Below are 20,166 nucleotides of genomic sequence, written 5' to 3' on the forward strand. Positions count from 1 at the left end.
CGCATGTACAACTCCCCTGGCCTTGTCGCCATGCTGCCCCTTCTGCATGGACCAAAGCTTCCTGTAACCTTGGCAACGGCACACACAGATCTCCTGATCTGTGACAGATGAGATGGGCTGATAGGGTCTTGGCTAAGCTAGCCGATATCACAGCTGAGCTGACCCATAAGGAGTGTAGTAGTGTGGGACTGTGCTCTACTGTAATGAATCATATCGAATCAAACTTTATTTTCTACATGCGCCGAGTACAACAAGTGTAGACTTTACCGTGAAATGCTTACTTACAAGCCCTTAACCAACAATACAGTTCAAGAAGAAGAACATGTTTACCAAGTAGGCTAAAATAAAAAGTAATAATAAAAAGTAACACAATAAAAATAACAATAACGAGGCTATATACAGGGGGCACCGGTACCGAGTCAGTGTGGGGGGGTACAGGCTAGTTGAGGTAATCTGTACATGCAGGTGGGGGCGACGTGACTATGCATAGGTAACAAACAAACAGCGAGTAGCAGCATTGTACAAGAAGGGGGGTCAATGTAAATTGTCCTGTGATGATTTTTATGAATTGTTCAGCAGTCTAATGGCTTGGGAGTAGAAGCTGTTGAGGAGCCTTTTGATCCTAGACTTGGCGCTCCGGTACCGCTTGCCGTGCGGTAGCAGATAAAACAGTGGGTGACTTGGGTGACTGGAGTCTTTTATGGGCTTTCCTCTGACACCACCTATTATAAAGGTCCTGGATGGCAGGAAGCTTGGCCCCAGTGATGTACTGGGCCGTATCCACTACCCTCTGTAGCGCCTTGCGGTCAGATGCCGAGCAGTTGCCATACCAGGCGGTGATGCAACCGGTCAGGGTGCTCTCGATGGTGCAGCTGTAGAACCTTTTGAGGATCTGGGGACCCATTCCAAATCTTTTCAGTCTCCTGAAGGGGAAAAGGTTTTGTCGTGCGCTCTTCACGACTGTCTTGGTGTGTTTGGACCATGATAGTTCGTTGGTGATGTGGACACCAAGGAACTTGAAACTCTCGACCCGCTCCTCTACAGCCCCGTCGATTAGAATGGGGGCCTGTTCGGTCCGCCTTTTCCTGTAGTCCACGATCAGCTCCTTTGTCATGTGTTATAGCATATCGGGTTGTGCCAGTGCTGTGTTGTAATTTGCAGATAGGCCCAGGGGGTAGAGGTGTTTGATAGCATAGAGATAGTGGGTAGTGATGTGCTGTTAATGTAGATAGAGTATTGTAGACAGCAGTTTGTGGTTTTGTGGGGTTAGTAGTTAGCGGGGAGGTAAATGTCATGCTGTGAGGTACTGTAGGCAGAGCCCTCTTGTCTCTCTGCTCTGTCTCTCTGCTCTGTCTCTCTGCTCTGTCTCTCTGCTCTGTCTCTCTGCTCTGTCTCTCTGTGTGCCAGACCCTGTGGGACCTGCACCATCCTGCCCCCCCCTAACATAATCATTTCAATATAAACTATTTAGGGCATGTTAAAATCCCAGGCGTCTGATAAACAGCCTTTCATCTGCGCTGACAGACGAGATGGTTCCCTCGCTCCACGATGACAGACGCGCCAAATGGAAGGAGGCGTTTTTATCACAGGGCTCTCCTGCAGACGGAGGGAGAGACGGAGGGAGAGGTGGAAGGAGAGAGGGAGAAGAAAAGTGATTTTGTGAACGATTTCCAGATGTTTGATTAGAAGCTGCGTGTCCGGAGGTGTGTGTGTGGATGAGGTGTGTGTGTGCGTGTGCGTGTGCGTGCGTGTGTGTTTACACATTTGCATTGTGTGTGAGTGTGTGTGGTCGGCGCAGGGAGACTGAGCTGCTCAGTTGCACAGCGTGTGTATGGGCACCTGAGACACGTCCCCACTGGCCTGCATTCCACTCCCCAGTACCAGCGAAAGCCTGAACACACACACACATCCTGTAATCCAATCAAAGAGCCATTACTGTAGTCACTTAATACAGACAAGGAGAAACCAGGTGATAGGCTACAAGCTCGTTGGGTTATAAGGGGACATACTTTATGCTAATCTCAATAAACAAACTGTATCATAGTCAGCAATAACTTTCACTTTCCCACCTACCACTCCCACTAGCTTTTTTGTCCTAGCTTCACTATCACTTTGTGTCCTCAAGAGACTGGAAGCTACTGTACGGAGTGTCTTCCCCATAAACTCCTCCTCTAGCCCCACTCGTCCAGACAGAAAGCCTCCAGAAAGTGCCAACGCTCTCAAAATCCCACTGTATTAACATGTCAGGCCCAGTAATCTCCACAATAACACTCCTATCTCCATCACCTTACATGACTCCGGCCCTCAACCGTTCCGGCTCTCCCTCCGTCAGGCCGGCGTCGGCCCTGCCTCCTGTTTTATTTTACTGTTGTGTTGCTCTTTACAGGAGTTGCTCTTGGCCCAGATGCGGCCCATAGAGCCTCTGTTATTAGACGGAGGAGAGTCTTTAGGGACAAAGCAAACAGAGTGGGCCGTTTAAATCCTCTGATAAATACACGGCCCGCTCTGGCCCGAGCCGCCCGTCGTCTCCCCACATTAGCAGCCTGAGGTGGTCACACCGAGGTAAACGCCGCTTTTTATGAACAGTAGATCCCCCTTCTACCGTCCCCAAATTATTTGGACAGGTTCAGGTTTCCACAAATGTATTGCTTTTTACTGTAAATATTTTGTAAAACCACACAGTTCTCCCGAGGTGCGTACCAAGGCTACGCGAGCGCTCAGAGATAAGCCTGCAGCAGCAGCCAAAGAGCTTCCACATTCCTCATCTCTCTCTCTCACTCTCACTCTCTCTCCAATGGTTTTTATCCCCGATGACTGCAGTTTATGTTACAATTCAAACTTTATTTATTCTTCCCTTTCTTTCTTTCTTTCTGTCTTGTTTGCTGCCTCTGACTCTTTCCGTTCTCTATCTACTGTCTTTGTCTTTTGAGAGGACTATTATCAACTCACAAGCATCTTATGCAACAATGACCTTCCAGTTGATCCCTCTGTTCTACTTACTGTTTTGAGGTCAAGGGCCAGAGGTCAACGTTCAGCCATATTCTCATTACCGGTCGATTATTTATCCTACACTGTTGTTAATTTCAGTCGATCCTAATCGTCTGTTGAACCCTAAACCACCGTCACAAGGCTTTTCCTCTGCATCAGCTCAGGGCTCAGGTTAACTTAGCAATAACGTAGCAGTAAATAAATGTTAAATAAAAAATGAACTTAGCAGTAACACTGTGTTCTGCTCTCATATCTCATATAGTGTTGGATTTCTCACTGCAAACACAGCTCCTAGTGCTGCCTTGGGCCCGCAACCTCCTATCCTAAGAGGAGCAAGGAGCAGTAAGCCAGTGCGTTTGTTTCTCTTAGCCCAGCTGGATGTTAGCCCTTCCCATTTGGCCCTCAGCCTTCCCAGCAGCAGTGTTCCCAGCCAGCCAGTCAGTCAGCCAGTCAATCAGTTAACCAGTCAGTTAGCCAGTCAGTCAGTTACCCAGTTAGTCAGCCAGCCAGTAGACAGTCAGTCAGTCAGCCACTAGACGTCAGCCAGTAGACAGTCACCCAGTCAGTCAGCCAGCCAGCCACGAGACAGACAGTCAGTTAGTTAGCCAGCCAGCCAGTCAGTCAATCAGCCAGTCAGTAGACAGTCAACCAGCCAGTCAGACAGTTAGCCAGTCAGTCAGTCAGTTAGCCAGTCAGTCAGTTAGCCAGTCAGTCAGTTAACCAGTCAGTTAGCCAGTCAGTCAGTTAGCCAGTTAGTCAGCCAGCCAGTAGACAGTCAGTCAGTCAGCCACTAGACAGTCAGCCAGTAGACAGTCAGCCAGTAAGTCAGTCAGCCACTAGACAGACAGCCAGTCAGTCAGCCAGCCACGAGACAGACAGTCAGTTAGTTATCCAGCCAGCCAGCTAGCCAGTCAGTCAATCAGCCAGTTAGTAGACAGTTAGCCAGTCAGCCAGCTAGCCAGCCAGTAGACAGTCAACCAGCCAGTCAGTCAGTCAGTCAGCCATTCAGACAGATGGCTGTAATAGATGGTAATGAGCTGGTAATGGCTGGTTATATTCAGGGAGCAGCAGGGCTCAGAATGGACCTATTGATCGCAGATGAAGCAGGGTATCGATAGAACCCATGGTAAATGTCAAACAGGGATTGGAGATTGATGGAAGATGGGTGTGGGTGTCTAGGGTGTGTGTTTGTCTGTGTGTGTGTGTGCGTGCGTGCGTGCGTGCGTGCGTGTGTGTGTGTATGCGTTGACAGATTACACACCCCTGTTCTTACACCCAGACACTTAGAGAGATTAAAATGATTAGATCACGGTGAGAAAGGAAGAGAGAGACGGAGATGGTAACAAAAAGAGATATCTAAAATGAGAGGCAGATACAAGAGATAAGGGGAAGAGTGAGAGATAGATCAGTACACATAGAGTGGAAGATTGAATGAGTGAGTAACTGAGAAGGATGGAACATAAGACATTCTCATTCCTTCTCCCCTCCATCCATTGCTCTCATTTCCTTTCCATCCCTCTTTCCCTCCCCAGGTCTACCTTACCACCTCTCCCCTCCCTGAGTGAGATCCTCATTATGGTACATCATATGTAGGAGAGTCTTAATGAGCTATGCCCTCGTTAATAGAGGCCTAACTACCAGCTGGCCCCCGGCAGCCCAGATGTGTGTGCAATGCAATCACAGAGGTGCTCTCTCAATTCAATTTCAATTTCAATTCAAGGGCTTTATTGGCATGGGAAACATATGTTAACATTGCCAAAGCAAGTGAAGTAGATAATAAACAAAAGTGAAATAAACAATTTAAAAAAAACTGTGAACATTACACTCACGGAAGTTCCAAAAGAATAAAGACATTTCAAATGTCATATTATGTCTATATACAGTGGTGTAACGATGTGCAAATAGTAAATAAATAAATAAATATAAATATGGAAAATAAATAAATATAAATATGGGTTGTATTTTCAATGGGGTTTGTTCTTCACTAGTTGCCCTTTTCTTGTGGCAACAGGTCACAAATCTTGCTGCTGTGATGGCACACTGTGCTATTTCACCCAATAGATATGGGAGTTGATCAAAATTGGGTTTGTTTTCGATTTATATGTGGATCTGTGTAATTTGAGGTAAATATGTGTCTCTAATATGGTCATACATTTGGCAGGAGGTTAGGAATTGCAGCTCAGTTTTCACCTCATTTTGTAGGAGTGGGCACATAGCCTGTCTTCTCTTGAGAGCCAGGTCTGCCTACGTCGGCCTTTCTCAATAGCAAGGCTATGCTCACTGAGTCTGTACATAGTCAAAGCTTTCCTTAAGTTTGGGTTAGTCACAGTGGTCAGGTATTCTGCCACTGTGTACTCTCTGTTTAGGGCCAAATAGCATTCTAGTTTGTGCTGTTTTTTGTTGATTCTTTCCAATGTGTCAAGTAATTATCTTTTTGTTTTCTCATGATTAGGTTGGGTCTAATTGTGTTGCTGTCCTGGGGTTTTGTGGGGTCTGTTTGTGAACAGAGCCCAAGGACCAGCTTGCTTAGGGGACTCTTCTCCAAGTTCATCTTTCTGTAGGTGATGGCTTTGGGAATCTCTTCCTTTTAGGTGGTCTCGCTCTGTCTCCCTCTCCCTCCATTGAAGTGGACAGATCCAGATGGATACTGCTCTCCCAGCATGTCTTGTTGACGCTTCATCAAACTACTCTCTCTTTTCCTCTCCGTCCCACTCCCCTGTCTCCGTCCCACTCCCCTGTCTCCATCCCACTCCCCTGTCTCCGTCCCACTCCCCTGTCTCCGTCCCACTCCCCTGTCTCCGTCCCACTCCCCTGTCTCCGTCCCACTCCCCTGTCTCCGTCCCACTCCCCTGTCTCCGTCCCACTCCCCTGTCTCCGTCCCACTCCCCTGTCTCCGTCCCACTCCCCTGTCTCCGTCCCACTCCCCTGTCTCCGTCCCACTCCCCTGTCTCCGTCCCACTCCCCTGTCTCACTTCCCACTCCCCTGTCTCCGTCCCACTCCCCTGTCTCACTTCCCACTCCCCTGTCTCCGTCCCACTCCCTTGTCTCCGTCCCACTCCCCTGTCTCACTTCCCACTCCCCTGTCTCCGTCCCACTCCCCTGTCTCCGTCCCACTCCCCTGTCTCCGTCCCACTCCCCTGTCTCACTTCCCACTCCCCTGTCTCCGTCCCACTCCCCTGTCTCCGTCCCACTCCCTTGTCTCCGTCCCACTCCCCTGTCTCCGTCCCACTCCCCTGTCTCCGTCCCACTCCCCTGTCTCCGTCCCACTCCCCTGTCTCACTTCCCACTCCCCTGTCTCACTTCCCACTCCCCTGTCTCACTTCCCACTCCCCTGTCTCCTTCCCACTCCCCTGTCTCCTTCCCACTCCCCTGTCTCCGTCCCACTCCCCTGTCTCACTTCCCACTCCCCTGTCTCACTTCCCACTCCCCTGTCTCACTTCCCACTCCCCTGTCTCACTTCCCACTCCCCTGTCTCACTTCCCACTCCCCTGTCTCCGTCCCACTCCCCTGTCTCCGTCCCACTCCCCTGTCTCCGTCCCACTCCCTTGTCTCACTTCCCACTCCCCTGTCTCACTTCACACTCCCCTGTCTCACTTCCCACTCCCCTGTCTCACTTCACACTCCCCTGTCTCACGTCCCACTCCCCTGTCTCCGTCCCACTCCCCTGTCTCCTTCCCCCCTCCTGTCACTCTGCTTTTCTCACTCGCTTTGTTTCTCCTCTCTCTCTCTCTCTCTTTCTTTCTCTCTCTCTTCCTCTCTCTCTCACACTTTTTCTATATCTCCCTCACACACACAGACATACACACTCCCTCTCTCTCATTTACACACAACATTTCTCTCTCTCACACACAGTTTTATAATTTCAAGATGTGTGGATGCTTAATGTTTTTATTTCAGGGCTATTAAAGGTAATTATATAGGCCGTTATTGGTCTCAGGCTTCCACAGAGTGGCCATTAAGTGTGGGGAAATGTGGTGGCTATGCTATGCAAGTAGTTATGGCTGCCAGACTTACTGAATAATTAGGGATCTTTGTCTGTGTTGGGGAAGTTTGGGCTGGGTAGGTTGGGGGCTGATATTGTTATACCTTCTGTAGGCTTGTCTGGGATGGGGGGCAATTGGCATCTGAGGGACGGCGGGGGAGGTGTGTGTGTGTGTGTGCGTGTGTGTGTGTGTGTGTGTGTGTGTGTGTGTGTGTGTGTGTGTGTGTGTGTGTGTGTGTGTGTGTGTGTGTGTGTGTGTGTGTGTGTGTGTGTGTGTGTGAGAGAGATGTGGAGAGAGAGAGGGGGTACACTCTTAGAAAAAAGGATTCCAAAAGGGTTCTTCGGCTGTTCCCATAGGATAATCCTGTTTGGGTTCCATGTAGAACCCTCGGTTATAGATAGCACCTTTTTTTCTAAGAATGTAGAGAGAGGGAGAGAACGAGAGAGAGAATATCCCCTCTAGGGAGAAAGGTAGCCATCCTTTCTATAGAGATGAGATCTGCCGTCGACATGCCAAGGAAACGGAACTGGGAAATTGCCATGATTGATTTAAAAGAGAGACAAGAGGAAGAAATGAACAGAACGTGGAGGAGATTGAAAGGGGGAGCAGAGAGGACAGAACAGAGAGAGAGGTCTTTTCTCTAAGAAAGCATTCATCAAAAAGCAAATGATGATGGAAGAGGAGTGAACGAAAACAAGTGATTCTGTCAATGTTGAGAGCTCAGCTTTTGATGAGGTTATTGCTTGAGAGCACAGCTTTTGATGAGGTCATTGCTTGAGAGCACAGCTTTTGATGAGGTTATTGCTTGAGAGCTCAGCTTTTGATGAGGTTATTGCTTGAGAGCACAGCTTTTGATGAGGTCATTGCTTGAGAGCACAGCTTTTGATGAGGTCATTGCTTGAGAGCACAGCTTTTGATGAGGTCATTGCTTGAGAGCTCAGCTTTTGATGAAGTCATTGCTTAAGAGCACAGCTTTCGATGAGGTCATTGCTTGAAAGCACAACTTTCAATGAGGTCGTCAGTTCAGAGGGTCAGCCGTGAGACAGTACTGAGATGAGCATCCTTACCTCCAGAGTCTGAGGAAAGCCAGATGTAGGACAATCCCCTTAAAGGCTGTGGGCAGTTAAACCTGTATTTAACTAGGCAAGTCAGTTAAGAGCAAATTCTTATTTATAATGATGGCCTACCGGGGAACAGTGGGTTAACTGCCTTGTTCAGGGGTAGAACAATAGATTTTTACCTTGTCAGCTCGGGGATTTGATCCAGCAACCTTTTGGTTACTGGCCCAATGCTCTAAACACTAGGCTACCTGCCGCCCCAAAATATTTACTGTCTCTGACTGTAGTTGTAGTATGTATGCAAATAGGAAGGCCCTCAAATCACTCTATGGAATTCCACTGTACAGTGAGGTTACACTGCACTTCAGCCTTGTTGGAGAGGTTCCCTTGTATCAGGATACATTGTTATAGGAAAACACAAGCCCTGTCGTCTGAGGACTATTTCATTCTGATGTTCTTTTATATCACTCAACTGTATATACTGTATTTGTCTGACTTTATCTGACTTGGCTCATTGCACAGTGGACTGACTATTAAAGGTAACAATGGAGACATGCAATATCTGACCGCGCCTTCCCCACCTACTTCCCTTCTCCTCCTGTTTTTCTCTACCCCTTTCCATCTACCCTCTCTTTTTCTTCCACTCACCTCTCTTCCTCTCCCTCCTCTCCTACTCTCCTTTCTCTCCCTTCCTCTCCTTTTCCTTCCTGTCCTACCCTCTCCTCCTCCTCCCCTCCTCCTTCCCTTCTCCCCCCTGTCCTCCTCTCCCCCTCCTCCCCTCCACTCCTCTCTTAGATGAGTCTTCCCTGTGGTGTCTTTCTTGACTGATTCTCTGCCTCAAAGGCTTAGGTGTTAATCCCCAGCAGTTTTCATCACTTAGAGCACCAATCAAAAAGGGCTTAGCCCGTGTAATCTGCCATGCTATTGTCCTCTTCCTCCACTCTTCCACTTTCCTCTTCTTTTATTTCCCTTTCTCCCTCCTCCTCTTAATACTCCCTCCCTCCTTTGCTCTCTCTTCTGTCTCTTCCTCCTCCCTCTACCCTTCCACTTTCCTCCTTTCTTCCCCTTACGTTTCACCTCATCCACTAAATCTACCTTCTACCTCCTCCACTTTCTTTTCCATCTCTTCCTCGTCCTCTTTCCTTTCCTCCACCTTTCCTCCCTTGTTGAGTGTGGCATTGCCAGTCCTCTCAGGAGGGAAATATACCCAGTGACCCTGTCCAGGGTTGGGCTGAGGACACATATTTAGAAAGAGGAAGGGGTGAGGAGAGAGGAGGGAAGGGGTTATGGGGGGGTGTAGCGTGACATCAGATCCCACCAGGCTGGAGGGTTGGCGCTGCATGCACAGCCCCAGGGGATCCGGCTCGCTTGTTATTCCTGATCTACGTCTCTGGATCGTCTCACACACCTGGGCCTTTATTCCACAGGGATTCAGGAAGACCTAGTCACATGGGCAGGAGGTGGGGGGGAGGAGGGGTAGATGGAAGTTATGAGAAAGTCCATCAAACCCCTGGATGGTGTAAGCCTTTAGGGGTGGGGGTTCAATGATGTATTCATTCAACACCCCTCCCCCCTCGCTCTCTCTCTCTTTCTCTCTCTCGCTCTCTCTCACTCTCTCTCTCTCTCTCTCTCTTTCTTTCTCTCACTCTCTCTCTTTCTCTCTCTCTTTCTCGCTCTCTCTCTCTCTCTCTCTTTCTCTCACTGTCTCTTGCTCTCTCTCTCACTCTTTCTCTCTCTCTCACTCTTTCTCTCTCTCACTCTCTCTTTCTCTCACTCTCTCTTGCTCTCTCTCTGACTCTTTCGCTCTCTCTCTCACTCTTTCTCTCACTCTCTCTCTCTCTTTCTCTCACTCTTTCTCTCTCTCTCACTCTTTCTCTCACTCTTTCTCTCTCTCTCACTCTTTCTCTCTCTCTCACTCTTTCTTTCTCTCTCTCTCTCACTCTCTCTCTCTCTCTCTCTCTCTCTCTCTCTGTCTCTCCCCTCTTCTCTAAGTCCTTGCATGGTGGGCTAGACAGTGTTGTGTACAGCAGTAGCATCAGGCTGTTCCATTAGTTCCAGGTAAAGAGCGTGTCATAGGATCAGACAGTGGAGGATCCCTCTCAACAAGCCCGCTGAGCCTGTACCATGCTGTCTGCTGCTGAGCACCGTGAAACTACCATTACACTTGATGCCATCACACACACAAGTGCACACAAACGCAAGAGCGTGCACACTCATGCTCACACACGTATACACACACACTGCCATGCGCACACACACACACACACAAAAACGTGCGCACAGACACGCATGCCAAGAGGAAGAGAAAGAGAGAGAAAGAAATCAATAGAATAATGAAACCGCATAAAGAAATGGTCTAGCAGCAGAAAAGAAACCACTGGTGAATGAGACTTATCAGCAATCTGAAAGAATGAAAAGAAAGAGTGAATGAATGAGAGAATGAAAGAGGCAGGTGAGGCCTTCAGGGAACAGCGACGGGACTCCCACAGGTTTGTTTGCTCTGGGATAATATCTTCCTGGTGTTGTGACAATATGTTTGTGGCTGTGGGCGGCTGCCCCACACTGACACCGTGGCACTGCGGTTACGACTTGTTGTGTGGATGGAAACCTACTTTACCACCACAACGCAGCACAGCCAGTGTTCATGTTGTCTTTCAGGCCTGCCAACTCCTGGATACTTCCTGTTAGCACAAATAAGAGCATTAGGAAAAGCCCACTTCTCTCTGACTCCCCCTGTCTCACCCTTACTCTCACCCCGCCTGCCTCCCCCTGTTCCATAAAGACTCTTACAGGGGCTTAGAATAGATTTCCAAGGCATTAGTGAAGCCTTTTATTGGCCTGTTGTCTGCCAATTTGGAGATCTCCATCCCAGCATGGCAGTGGCTGTGTGGGAGAGACTGCTAAAGGGGAACACTTTAGCACGGCAGAGTTATATATTGTGTGTGTGTGTCTGTGTGTAAAAACTCTGTTCTCTTTGACCAGCATTGCCTATTGCCTTAGTGTATCTGTGACCTAATGCTCTCTCTCGCTCTCTCTTTCTCTCTCTCTTACTCTCTGTCTTCCCCCCCCCATCCCTCTCTCCCTATCTCCATACAGACATAGATGAATGCCAGGAAGCGTTCAATAACGGCGGCTGTGACCATTTCTGCAAAAACACGGTGGGCTCCTTTGAGTGCAGCTGCCAGAAGGGCCACAAGCTCCTCACTGACGAGCGCACCTGCCAGGGTGAGCAGCCTACCTGACTGACAGCTGTCAGACACTCCCGTCTGATGACTGATGACGTCACAATGCGTTCAGACGGTTACCTTTGGAAACAGTGCCGTCACTCCGCGATCAGATCCCGGACGGAAAGTGTCACGGAATAGGGACCATAGGAATGGATATACTAGAATATACGGCCTAGTAGTTTCTATCATAATTCTCTACGGTAGTAACTCACTCATGTGCTTTATGTTCAGGGCAGGATCATACATAGAATCAAAACAGGGGTCGGTCTACAAATCATTCACCTGGAATGACATGCACAGATAGGCTTGTTATTACAATTGACTTGACATCCTCCAGTGGGTGTAATGTACTGTCAGCTGTATTAAGGCATTCTGCTTCTCTCTTCATATCTAATCCCTGGTTGTGTTTGGAGGACAAATGCAAATTCCTCTATACAAGTCACAGCAAGAGAGACAGGAGAGGCACACACCACAAATTATTTTATTAACAACAACACCCTGCAGTGTTCTTGTCCCCGAACCAAAAACACCAAACAACTCTATCCCAGTGTGTGTGTGTGTCATATTAAACATCAACACTGTCACATTAAACACAAAAAGAACTGCCAACAAACAGTTTACACAACTCCATACACGCCAATAACACACTCAACTTGGGTGTGTGCTGATGGGAGGAACACACACACACACGCTCCTTCCACCCATCAGCTTACCTGACTGTAAAACTAAGCTTCCAGTGTCCAACAACACATGTTGTTCAATCCGCTAACAAGTGGTATTTTAGTTCCGATTTTTATTTTTAACTTTTATTTATGTAATGTTTTAATTCTTTCCATGCTGGTAAGCTCTTCCAGGGAAAATAGCTCCTGGTAATACATGTCTGAGAAGAGCTAGAGCTATGCCAGCTTCCTCCTAAGAGAGAAAGGGAGGGGGGGAGACAAATATAGAGAGAGAGTCTTTAGGCTGCCCCTATGCCTGTACAAGGACAGGGGTGATGGAGAATGGGGTGTGCAATAATCACCAGGAACATAAAGACTCCCTACAGGTAGCTGTATTAAAACAATACAGTAGAGGTCAAGCGGATGGAGGGAGCTTTAGCTTTGCAGACACACTATGCTTATTAAATAGACAGGCCACGTTGTTTGGTGAGTTTAACAAACAGGGGCACTAACCTTGGGTGTGTTACACCCGACCCCACAAAACAGACAGACACCTGCACATCAGCCAAGCCAACCAACTGGCACCTCTCGGTGAAAATAGATTATACAGCTGCGCCTCTCTCAAGTCGTTCCAGTGCTGCGTGCTGGCTGGGGTTGTGGTCTGATGCTAGTTTCATTAATCAGGTATGGTAGTCTAACCGTAGCCCGTCATATAGACAGTTGCCTGGAGGACTGTAGCAAAGCAGCCCAGGAGCCAACAGAAGCCAGGCCTCAACAGCTTCCTCCTCATGACAAACTTTATCATAACACACTGTATTTTTAGCCTTTGTAAATCTCCACAGCCCAGATGACTTGGTATTGAAATAGTTCAGGTGAGTTCATAGAGACGCTGGACTGAAGTAATGCTGTTGCTACTGTCAGCCACCCAAATATGTCATTACATCTTTCTCACTCAAATAAAATAAAACAGTTCTAAACCAAAACCAGGGCCTGTAGGCGTGCTGATCTTGGATCAGTTTGGCCTTTTAAGTCACAATGAGTATGATTATATTGATAGGGGGGACCTGATCCTAGATCAGCCCCTGGTCCTGACCACGGTGAGTTGGTCTGATCTATCCCAGGCCTGAGGTGGAGGGCTTGACTGAAGGACTGAATTGGATCTTTAAGTCTCCACTGAGAAGACCTCTTGGGGTTGTTTAGTGAGCAGAGCTCTGCTTTGTTTTCCACCCCTCTGTTTGTTAACAATGAACTCCAGTCTGATTAATGGACTGGTCTTATTAGCTGTGGCTGAATAATGGGTGTTTGTGTGGAGAATAGTCGTAGAGAGTAATATCTATGACTCATATATCAGCTTGTTGGTTCCTCAGGAGGAAGGAAGCAAACAAGCTCTCTGCTACAACCAAGGAAGATGGCTTAATGGACTGGGTCTGTGTATTGTGTGTGTGTGTGTGTGTGTGTGTGTGTGTGTGTGTGTGTGTGTGTGTGTGTGTGTGTGTGTGTGTGTGTGTGTGTGTGTGTGTGTGAATCTTGAGCAACCAACCTGACACACACACACACCCAGTAACCCTGTCACTGTTTAGACTCCCACCCACATAACCAGGCTGAATGTACACTGTTATTCCAGACAGAACATTTTGAAATGCTCCTGCAGTGTCCAGTCATCCAACCCCCACACCACACACACACACACCACACACACACACACATCCACTGTCTCACCACTGACAGTTCACAGTTCAGATTTATTGTACTTTTAGTGGAAATTCCTCTTCACAGCTTCTAGCACTCTAAACAAAAGACAGTTCATACAACTCCCCATAGTGAAACTCAATGCATTCAATATCCAGTATACAAATCAAATTGTATTTGTCACATACGCCGAATACAACAGGTGAAGACCTTACCGTGAAATGCTTACTTACAAGCCCTTAACCAACAATGCAGTTCAAGAAATAGAGTTAATATTTACTAAATAAACTAAAGTAAAAAAAAAAAAATCTAATCATTCAAAAAGTAACACAAGAAATGTACTTAACAATAACGAGACTGTATACAGGGGGTACCGGTACTGAGTCAATGTGGAGGCTATATACAGAGGGTACCAGTACAGAGTCAATGTGGAGGCTATATACAGGGGGTACCGGTACTGAGTCAATGTGGAGGCTATATACAGAGGGTACCAGTACAGAGTCAATGTGGAGGCTATATACAGGGGGTACCGGTACTGAGTCAATGTGGAGGCTATATACAGAGGGTACCAGTACAGAGTCAATGTGGAGGCTATATACAGGGGGTACCGGTACTGAGTCAATGTGGAGGCTATTTACAGAGGGTACCAGTACAGAGTCAATGTGGAGGCTATATACAGGGGATACCGGTACTGAGTCAATGTGGAGGCTATATACAGAGGGTACCGGTACTGAGTCAATGTGGAGGCTATATACAGGGGGTACCGGTACTGAGTCAATGTGAAGGCTACAGGGAGGGAAAAAAGTATTTGATCCCCTGCTGATTTTGTACGTTTGCCCACTGACAAAGAAATGATCAGTCTATAATTTTAATGGTAGGTTTATTTGAACAGTGAGAGACAGAATAACAACAACAAAAATCCAGAAAAACGCATGTCAAAAATGTTAGAAATTGATTTGCATTTTAATGAGGGAAATAAGTATTTGACCCCTCTGCAAAACATTACTTAGTACTTGGAGGCAAAACCCTTGTTGGCAGTCACAGAGGTCAGACGTTTCTTGTAGTTGGCCACCAGGTTTGCACACATCTCAGGAAGGATTTTGTCCCACTCCTCTTTGCAGATCTTCTCCAAGTCGTTAAGGTTTCGAGGCGGATGTTTGGCAACTCGAACCTTCAGCTCCCTCCACAGATTGTCTATGGGATTAAGGTCTGGAGACTGGCTAGGCCACTCCAGGACTTTAATGTGCTTCTTCTTGAGCCACTCCTTTGTTGCCTTGGCCGTGTGTTTTGGGTCATTGTCATGCTGGAATACCCATCCACGACTCATTTTCAATGCCCTGGCTGAGGGAAGGAGGTTCTCACCCAAGATTTGACGGTACATGGCCCCGTCCATCATCCCTTTGATGCGGTGAAGTTGTCCTGTCCCCTTAGCAGAAAAACACCCCCAATGTTTCCACCTCCATGTTTGATGGTGGGGATGGTGTTCTTGGGGTCATAGGCAGCATTCCTCCTCCTCCAAACACGGCGAGTTGAGTTGATGCCAAAGAGCTCCAGTTTGGTCTCATCTGACCACAACACTTTCACCCATATGTGCTTTCTTGAGCAGGGGGACCTTGCGGGCACTGCTGGATTTCAGTCCTTCACGGCGTAGTGTGTTACCAATTGTTTTCTTGGTGACTATGGTCCCAGCTGCCTTGAGATCATTGCCAAGATCCTCCCGTGTAGTTCTGGGCTGATTCCTCACTGTTCTCATGATCATTGCAACTCCACGAGGTGAGATCTTGCATGGAGCCCCAGGCCGAGGGAGATTGACAGTTCTTTTGTGTTTCTTCCATTTGCGAATAATCACACCAACTGTTGTCACCTTCTCACCAAGCTGCTTGGCGATGGTCTTGTAGCCCATTCCAGCCTTGTGTAGGTCTACAATCTTGTCCCTGACATCCTTGGAGAGCTCTTTGGTCTTGGCCATGGTGGAGAGTTTGTAATCTGATTGATTGATTGATTGCTTCTGTGGACAGGTGTCTTTTATACAGGTAACAAACTGAGATTAGGAGCACTCCCTTTAAGAGTATGCTCCTAATCTCAGCTCGTTACCTGTATAAAAGACACCTGGGAGCCAGAAATCTTTCTGATTGAGAGGGGGGTCAAATACTTATTTCCCTCATTAAAATGCAAATCAATTTATAACATTTTTGACATGCGTTTTTTGTTGTTGTTATTCTGCCTCTCACTGTTCAAATAAACCTACCATTAAAATTATAGACTGATCATTTCTTTGTCAGTGGGCAAACATACAAAATCAGCAGGGGATCAAATACTTTTTTCCCTCACTGTATATACAGGGTCAATGTGTGGGGGTACAGGTTAGTCGAGGTCATTTGTAAAGTGACTATGCATAGATAATAAAGAGCGAGAAGCAGCAGTGTAAAAACAAGGGGGGATCAATGTAAATAGTCCAGGTGGCCATTTCATTAGTTTAGTAGTTCAGCAGGCTCATGTCTTGGGAGTAGAAGCTGTTAAGGAGCCTTTTGGTCCTAGACTTGGCGCTCCAGTACCGCTTGCCGTGCGGTAGCAGAGAGAACAGTCTATGACTTGGGTGACTGGAGTCTTTGACAATCTTTTGGGCCTTCCTCTGACACTGTCTAGTATATAGGTCCTGGATGTCAGGAAGCTTGGCCCCAGTGATGTACTGATTTACTGGGCCGTACGCACTACCCTCTGTAGCGCCTTATGGTCAGATGCCGAGCAGTTGCCATACCTGGCGGTGATGCAACGGGTCAAAATGCTCTGTACTAAGAACATGGATGTTAACTCTGTCCTATCTTTAGCATGTTTCATATAAACTGGCTATACTGTCCATAAGTCCTTGGTGAAGGCATGGTCAGAGTGACCCACTATGGTCCAGTTCATGGCAGCATGTCAAATGGCACCCTATTCCTGGTCCAATGTAGTGCACTATATAGGGAATAGAGTGCCATGGGGCTGTAGTCAAAAGTAGTGCACTATATTGGGAATAGTGGCATTTTGGACAGCCCCCGTGTGTAGTAGTATTACAAACGATCTGGGTTTCTCCTCTCAGATATTGACGAGTGCTCCTTTGAGAGGACCTGCGACCACACCTGCGTCAACTATCCTGGCAGCTTTGACTGTGTCTGTCAGGAAGGATACACTCTGTACGGCCTCACACACTGCGGAGGTGAGTAGGACACAGACATGCATGGGATTGCACGCACACACACAAACACACACACACACACGCACACATACACGCACACACTCACACACACACACTTATAAAGACATGGGAAAGAGTTAGGCAGACAGGTAGCGAGGGAGAGGCACAAATAGAAAGGAATTGACTGACACAAAGTATGAAGCCCTGAGAGACTGACAAGGAGAAAGAGAGAGTAAGAAAGCGAGAGAGTGAAGGGGAGAGCGAGAAATAGAAAGAGAGGGAGAGGGGTTTTTATTGTGTGTGTTGGTGAGGGGTGACTGAGCACGTGCAGACGGCGCTTCCGAAAGCACACTCATACCTCGTTTCCCCTAAACAGCCCTCCTTACCTGCGTCCCTGCATGTGTGTGCATGCGTGTGTGTTGTACCTGTCACACACATGTCGTGCGGAGGCAGTAGACTTGACGGGTGTGTGTGTGTGTGTGTGTGTGTGTGTGTGTGTGTGTGTGTGTGTGTGTGTGTGTGTGTGTGTGTGTGTGTGTGTGTGTGTGTGTGTGTGTGTGTGTGTGTGTGTGTGTGTGTTGTGATCCCACTTCACCTGGCCCTGTCTGACTGACAGCCATGTTCTTCAGTGGTCGACTAAACAGGCCACTGTCTTAAGGGCATTCCATTGGCAGTCAACACATACCAGTCAGTCAGCTATAGAGCACGGAGAGGACATGAGCTCTCTGTCTCACACTGATGACATCACACACTGACTCGCAGCACAGGCTCTGTCTGATCAATCAATCAATCAAATGTATTTATGAAGCCCTTTTTACATCAGCAAACCCATCAGCAAAGCCTAAAACCCCAAACAGCAAGCAATGCAGATGTAGAAGCACAGTGGCTAGGAAAAACACCCTAGAAAGGCAGGAACCTAGGAAGAAACCTAGAGAGGAACCAGGCTCTGAGGGGTAGCCAGTCCTCTTCTGGCTGTGCCGGGTGGAGATTATAACAGAACATGGCCAAGATGTTCAAACGTTCACAGATGTTCAAACGTTCACAAATAATAAAAGTCACAGTGGTTGTCGAGGGTGCAACAGGTCAACACCTCAGGAGTAAATGTCAGTTGGCTTTTCATAGCCGATCATTCAGAGGTCGAGACAGCAGGTGCGGTAGAGAGAGAGAGTCGAAAACAGCAGGTCCGGGACGTCATGTCTGATGATACTCTACCACGTACATGTACACACACACACACACACACACACACCCTCTGACTGTATTCTTTGTGGTTGTGTCTCAGACATAGATGAGTGCAGCATTAACAACGGGAGCTGTGAACACAGCTGTGTGAACACACAGGGAGGCTATGAGTGTCTGTGTCCGCCCGGTCAGAAACTCCACTGGAACAAGAAGGACTGCACCGGTAAGCACCTAAACGTCTACTGTGTGTGTGTGTGTGTCTTCTATAGATATAGGAGAGTGTGTGAGTGTGCGTGCGTGCGTGTCATCGTTTTTGTGCTGTGACGGGTCGGTGGTTGTCATGGTGATGTGATCCTCTATGTTCCTCAGAGGCGGTGAAGTGTTTGTCCAATGGTAAGCCAGCGCCGCGCGCCCAGCTCAGCTGTGACAAGAGAGGAGGGGTGGAGGTGTGCTCACTCTCCTGTCCTTCCAACGCACTCTTCCTCGCAGGTACGTGGCTCAGTCCCACACACACACACACACACACACACACACACACACACACACACACACACACACACACACACACACACACACACACCTTACAGCAAAGAGGAACTGTTTTACTCAAAGACCAAACCTTCACTCTTTCTTCCCAGCAGAACCCTAGACTTTAACCTTGACTCCTCTCCTCAATCTGCAATCTACACTCCCTCCTTCTCTGGTTAAACTACATTAATCCTCTACCTTCTCTGGTTAAACTACATTAATCCTCTACCTTCTCTGGTTAAACTACATTAATCCTCTACCTTCTCTGGTTAAACTACATGAATCCTCTACCTTCTCTGGTTAAACTACATTAATCCTCTACCTTCTCTGGTTAAACTACATTAATCCTCTACCTTCTCTGGTTAAACTACATTAATCCTCTACCTTCTCTGGTTAAACTACATTAATCCTCTACCTTCTCTGGTTAAACTACATTAATCCTCTACCTTCTCTGGTTAAACTACATTAATCCTCTACCTTCTCTGATCTGGACTAGTCTGGTGAGGTTTAGTCCGATGCACTAGTCTTCAGCTGACTCTTATCAATGACCAATGCCTGTGTAGCCGTGGTTAACTGAGCTCCAGCCGTTCTATACTCTCTGCTGCCCTCTAGAGGCCAAGGCCAGTCCTCACGCTGCTCTCCATTCAAGCAGAGCTCCACTGAAAGTTTCCCACTTGGATGAAGGGCTCAGATTAAGGCCTAATCTATCTACCTACCTTTCTCAGTCACTGGCCAAAGGACCCATCAGGGGGCATTTCAGCTAAACGTATTTCACTCAGTGAGTGATTTCGTCTGGTGTTGCCCCTAAGGCTATAAATGGCTATAAAGCTATTTGCTGTCAATGCAGGCACCCTGGTCCTTCTGCGAATGTGCTTAACACAGACGAACATCTGTAAAACAATTACATTCTTTAATCGGGTCTGCCATATTTCTGCTGGGACTGCTTTGAGTAGACGTTTGCTCCGTTTGGTTTGGCTGCTGTAGTGTGAGACTGATGGATAGCTCTCAAAACACAAAGTGAAAAAATATTGCTTTTTTAAAAATCTTTCTGGAGAATGTCTTAATTTGGGGGAGAAGGAAAGCTTTTCAATTCTTGTGGTTGCACGCAAAGTCCTGCGTCTTCTTCAATCATATCCCGCTTTATGAGCTCTGAACTCTTCATCCCTCATTTCTGACTAGACATGTGTGTGTGTGTTTGTGCGTGCGTGCGTGTGTACGTGTGTGCGCGAACATTCATGAGTGAGCATAGATCTGTCATTCGGTGCATAATTTCTCTCCATCCCTCAGGAAATGTGTATTTATGCACGTGTGTGTTTGTTTGTGTGTGTGTGTGTGTGTGTGTGTGTGTGTGTGTGTGTGTGTGTGTGTGTGTGTGACTGAGGTGTGTGTGAGTGTGTTTTCTTTTATGGCAGGCTTCATATGGCAGTCTCTTGTAGCTCTTAAATACTAGAGAAAGTGAGGCCATAGAAAACGAATAAAAGTATTTTACTCCTCCGCAATCCATCAGAACCTCAACTAGCCAAGAGAAACACATATTGCCATCAGATGGTTAGCACACACACACACACACACACACACAGACACACACCCCAGGCGGTTAGCGTAGCAGGGAGATTGGGTCACATTGCTCCTCAGACGGACCCCTCTATCACTTTGACATCAATCCCATATTTCCTC

The 20,166-nt window shown here is 47.5% G+C and overlaps 1 protein-coding gene across 7 annotated transcripts in view; it reads left to right on the forward strand.

The window, feature by feature from the left end:
• The window catches only part of LOC106609323 (signal peptide, CUB and EGF-like domain-containing protein 1), a 108,117-nt gene that overhangs the window by 78,018 nt on the left and 9,933 nt on the right, over positions 1–20,166 (forward strand). For all 7 annotated transcript variants that reach the window (XM_014208003.2, XM_045721996.1, XM_014208009.2 and 4 more), the window contains 4 exons: positions 11,126–11,254; positions 16,684–16,800; positions 18,062–18,184; positions 18,331–18,450. In XM_014208003.2, the coding sequence (XP_014063478.1) occupies positions 11,126–11,254; positions 16,684–16,800; positions 18,062–18,184; positions 18,331–18,450 (489 nt within the window). The remainder of the gene's footprint in view (positions 1–11,125; positions 11,255–16,683; positions 16,801–18,061; positions 18,185–18,330; positions 18,451–20,166) is intronic.

The sequence above is a fragment of the Salmo salar genome, chromosome ssa07 (genome assembly GCF_905237065.1).
Source record: "Salmo salar chromosome ssa07, Ssal_v3.1, whole genome shotgun sequence".
In the NCBI taxonomy this organism is placed as follows: Eukaryota; Metazoa; Chordata; class Actinopteri; order Salmoniformes; family Salmonidae; genus Salmo; species Salmo salar.